The 5,320-nt window shown below is 44.1% G+C and overlaps 1 protein-coding gene across 1 annotated transcript; it reads right to left on the minus strand.

Annotated features, from left to right (window-relative positions):
* Positions 1–2,257: 2,257 nt before the first annotated feature.
* HSPB3 (heat shock protein family B (small) member 3) lies at positions 2,258–4,282 on the minus strand. The gene has a single exon (XM_046672035.1). It carries the CDS (start codon positions 4,102–4,104, stop codon positions 3,652–3,654), a length of 453 nt encoding a protein of 150 aa, XP_046527991.1. The 5' UTR covers positions 4,105–4,282; the 3' UTR covers positions 2,258–3,651.
* Positions 4,283–5,320: the final 1,038 nt, after the last annotated feature.

Consider the following 5,320-nt stretch of genomic DNA (forward strand, 5'->3'; position numbering starts at 1 on the left):
TTAGAAAAAATACATGCTGATTGTGATGAGGATTTTAGGCTGGTTAATTTTAAAAAACTGCAGATGAGAAGCAGGCTCTGAGGACTGGAATTTGCTTGCTCTTTGAGAGATATTTGCACTTGTGAAGGAAGGGGGGATGACCTTGTAGGGACCTGAAATTGGCCACCCCAGGATATGTCTCTTTGGCATCAGGATTGTTTTGGGCTGATTGCTTTCGATAAACTGGGACAGGGAAGGAGGCTCTGGGGAATGGCCCTTGCCCTTGTTGGGACACATTTACATTTGTAAGGTAAATCTCTACCTGTAAAACGTGCCTCCCTCTCTGTACCAGGAAGAAGAGGAGAGATGACCTTGTCCCTAGAAACTCTTAATGGGGAAAGCAAGAACTTAAGTTGGTTGCTGTCTGGCAATCTCATGTAACTGATTTAGGGTGATGGCTTCTGACCTTTACTTAATCCGATTTGATTCTTATCTAAAAGTCATGGGATCACCCAACGACCAGACCCCACCTGCACTGATACCATTTTAACTTTTTTTCATGTTCTTTCCTTTGTCTTGGTAAAGAGATGACTCACATACCTATGCCTTAAATTTAGCCTTACTCTCCACTCATGTTTGCAGCAGCAGGAGCTCTGACTACCCCTGGGTCCTGTTCCCACGCACCAGCTCTGCCTGCCCATGGGTCCTGTCCCCATGCCAGCAGGGGCAGCAGCAGGAGCTCTGACAGCCCGTGGGTCCCGTCCCCACGCACCAGCTCTGCCTGCGCATGGGTCCTGTCCCCATGCCAGCGGGGGCAGCAGCAGAAGCTCTGACTGCCCATGGGTCCTGTCCCCATGCTATTCTATACTATTCTCTAAATAAAAGAGCACTACTGCCAGATCTTAAGAGTCTAAGAAATCTTTCTTTCGACTCCTTGGCTCACCGACCCCGCATCATTTCGATGATGTGTTTAATTTTCATTTTTAAAGGAACTATTTCCTCTCAGTGGCTCCTTGTGGTAAGAATTTCACTTCTGGAACTTTCTCAGAAGCAGGATCTCATCTAGATAAGATCAAGGCCAAATAAGAGGGGTTTTTTGTTTGTTTTGCAAAGCACTAATTTTCTCCTTATTCTGCCAATCAAGGGGAAAGAATAATGTGGGACAAACGTATCCCAGTTCTAACCGTATTAGATGTCGTCCCCTTCACTACTATTAACTGTTATGAAGTGAAGCTGGTCTGCGATATTCACTTTGTCAAACAGAATTTCTTTTTTTTTAATTGAAGTAACACTGGTTGGTTTATGATGTGGGGACCTAGAATTGGCCACCCCAAGATATGTCTCTTTGGCATCAGGATTATTTGAGGCTCATTGCTCTTGATAAACTGGGACAGGGAAGGAGGCTCTGAGGAATGGAACTTGCCCTTTGTTAAGACACCTTTACATTTGTAAGGTAAATCTCTGTCTGTAAAAGGTGCCTCCCTCTCTGTACCAGGAAGAAGAAAGGAGATGACATTCTCTCTAAAAACTCTTAATCAATACCAAAGGCAAGGACTTAAATCTGCATTTTATTGTGCTAGTCTGGTAACCTCCTGTAACTGACTGCCCTCCCCCTCCCAACGTTGGCATTTCTTTTTAAGGATTAAGCATCTTTCCTTAGGCTAGGAACTGATTGCTGCTGCGCTCACCTGTGACCGACCAGCTCCAGACAATCCACTTGCCTCCTGCTACGCCCACAGAGATAGCAGACCACTACCTGCTGTGTCCATCAAGCGCTGTGCCGACAGGGCAATCTTGTGACTATTGTGGGAGGGACATTTCAATCACATGTGAAACACCCTGTTTGGGGGTATATAACCACTATGTGCACCTCACTTCTTCGGTGCCCTTTCTTCCTTTGGGAAGAGAGGGCCCGGGCCATGGTTCCTCATAAAGCTTTGTTTAATTTTCTCTTGCTATTCTGTCTCATGTGAATTTAATTCATTCTCCCGCCAGACGAACCCACATTTGGGAAGAGGAAATGTCTTCCTCCCCTACAATGACATTATATAAATTTCAGGTGTACATTATATTTCGATTTCTGTGTTCACCCAAAGACTAATTACGTACCATCCATTACTACACACATGTACTCAGTTACCCCTTTCTCCCTCCACCCGCCCCCCTTCCCCTCTGGTAACCACCAATCCAATCTCTGTTTCTAGTTCAAACAAAACTTCTTATCCTAGAGCTGGACGCCCGAACCTCAGTGTATAGACAATAACCTCGTATAAACATATAGTTTCAAAATCCTTTCAATTTAATTAGACTGTAAACAATCATCTCTTTCAGATTACATTTGTTTTCAAAACCTCTGTTAGAACTGCTCAATTTCTTTTTCTGTTGCTTACATCTCTCTTGTTTGCACTTAACTACGAATAAAGCGCCAGGGAGGAGCACAGCGGTCTGGTGAGGGGTCTGCGTCTGCCCTGACGTTTTCCACACCCCGCCTGCCTCTTCTATTCATAGCTCTGTCCTCAGGCTCACGTGGGGGGCGGGGTTAAAGGAGCTACTCCCCTCCCCCACCCCAAGAAGGATTTAGTATGTACAGAATGAGATAGCAAATCTTCGGCATGTCGCAGCCCAGCTGTTGACGGCAATGTTCCTAAAGGAAATCCTTCGCCTCTCCCAGCGTCTCAGCTGTTGCGTTGGGCGGAAGCAGCAAGTGGGGAGAGCAGCAGGCGCGCTCCCCCGCGCAGCATCAGCTCAGCCGCCGGTGTGAGCTCAGGCCCGGAACCACCGCGCTGCCAGGCTATTTAAAGCAAAGGATTATGCAGGGAGAGCAGCTGCCTTACGTTTTGCCATCTTCTGAAATCTACAATTTGAAGGAGCATCTAAAGAGCATAGATTAAAACTCTTTGAAGTCAGTAATTGCACTTTTGAAAGTGGTTTCCTAAACTTAATATTAACTTACGAGTATGACAATGCATCTTATTATTTCATAATTATCCACACAACATATACTGTTTTTTAAAATCACTGCAGATAACATTCAGTTTAACTAAAAACAACTCCAACAACAAAAGAGGTACGTATTTGGAACTTTTCAAAAATAAGCTTTCTATCTGCAAATTCCAACATAAGTTTGAGGCAGCAACAACTGTAGTGACTCGTAAATAGATTTCAGACCCAATTTCCAAGTACTGTATTTTCACCTTCAGACTCTGAATTTACAAAGCTCCGCTTTAATTAAAATACACTGAAAAGAAAAGCTTATCAAGGCAAGGGGATCACAACTTTCTTTCAGCGATATAAAAAGTTTTCATAAAATGGATAAGAATTTCTTAAATTAGTATGGCTCTTTTGCCACCAATTGTTACCAATGTACTTCGCTGGCGTTGCTGGGGTAATGAAGAAATCATTCTGAGTCCTCTCTGGTATCAACCTAGTCTCCGAAATTGTCAGTTTCAGATGTAAGTCTAGCGTCACTTTGAGCTGTAGGAACATTTTGAACGATTTTCCTTGCTGAATAAGAATAACAAAGACACCCTCAACATACCAGGAACTATGTCTATATTTTTAATCTTCATAAAAATCATTTCAAACGTGGGTAATACAAACATGCCCATGGTACCCTTCATCGGCTGAACCGTAGTCTTCCTCCTGTGGGTATGATCGGGAACCAGTAAGATTTCACTTGATCTCAACTGGATCCTTTACTTCCACCACCAGAATTCCATCGTGACAGAGGATCGCGGACAAATCTTTGGTTTCAATGCCATCTGGCAGTTTATACTGTCGGGTGAAGCTTCTTGAGATAAAACCATGCTCGTCCATTCTGGTTCCATGTTGAGCCTTAATCAGCAGCCAGCCTTCAAAGGTCTGAATGATGATATCTTCGGGGAGGAACTGGACCACGTCCAGCAGGATCTGGAAGCGGGATTTGCCTGCTTGAGGCGGCATCTCTGCCGCTGAGTCCTCTGGAGGAGCCTGGGCTGCCCGGGCTTTTCCCAGGTCCACGGTGGTTGGCCCAGGCAGCGCATATAAGGCGTGATCCAGCCTGCAGTCTTCCAAACCGCGAGCTTGAAACTCCTCCTCGTAACGCACTGGAGTCTCTATGAGGTGCCTCAGGATGATTTTTGCCATACTGGAGGCAGAAACAGCATCGAACAGCTCCCCTTCGGTCTATGTCCAGCCCGTGGCGAAACCCTCGCAGTTGTCTCCTGACTAGATTATCAGTTGGAGCAGCTAGTCGCTTATAGCCCTGCGCAGACGCAACTTCTTAATTAGGCCTGAATCACAGCACCACACACTCACTCTTGTCTTTTCACACACGCTGACAATGAACGGCTATTTATAGGGTATGTTTGGGAGTTGCACTTAGCACACAGCCTGCTCAAGCTGCAGAGTCAAGCGCTGCCCTTACATTCTCAGTTATCCTTGGCAAATGTGTCTGCCTCGCTTACCTCAAGAGAAAAAGAGAGAATCAGAAACAGTGTTTTAAAAATACCTGAGTGAGTGCACTGTCCTTGTGAACTATGATGATCTAAGAGACTATGGCTTCCTAGAACAGTCCAGAGACATGCAATCATCTGATAATGTGAGCTAAGATTGCATTTATCCTAGTCTCCAAGTGCAAAGCTGGGAGAAATGAATCCAGCTGAAACTGATGAAGAATTAAGACACATATTCAAATCTCAAACATTCAACAAACCCTCAGCCCTCTGTCCTACATATTTTCTTTTATTTCCTGTTTTAATCTTTGTCCTTAAGAGACATCTGAGCCACATCAACTGGGTTTATTACGTTTGACTCATCAAAAGTGAGATCAGATGACTAAGCTAGAGAAGTGTCAAATCTCAGACTGGGCTTGGCGGTACAGAGTGGGGAATCTTCGAAATAAAGATAGAGCCACAGGCGAGAGAAAAATGTTAAAGCATTGAACTATTCAATATTAAAGCCCAGAAAACTAAGGATTTTCTAGTCGACTAGTCGAATCTAGTCACAGCTCTGCTATTGAATTGGCAAAGATAAATTACATATAATTTCTGAACTATATAACACCCTTTATATTAAAGTTCCATTGAAAAATAACGAGGCAACTCTATTCATTGCTATAGAAGGAGCTCCAAGACTTGTGAAGTAAAAAGGAAAAGTCCAGAACAGCGTATAATGTGCTACTATTTTTAATTTTTTTATGAGTAGACATTTGCTTGTATCAATAGGATCTCTCTGAAAAATCTGTCGCTGGGAACAGTGGTTGCCTCCTGGGTGGGTAACGGGGTAAAGGGGGCACGGACTGGTGGGAGACTTGCTTTTCACTGTAAACACGCTCATGCTTTTTCAGTAACATATCCATTTT

This window comes from Equus quagga, chromosome 9 (genome assembly GCF_021613505.1).
Source record: "Equus quagga isolate Etosha38 chromosome 9, UCLA_HA_Equagga_1.0, whole genome shotgun sequence".
NCBI classification, from domain to species: domain Eukaryota; kingdom Metazoa; phylum Chordata; class Mammalia; order Perissodactyla; family Equidae; genus Equus; species Equus quagga.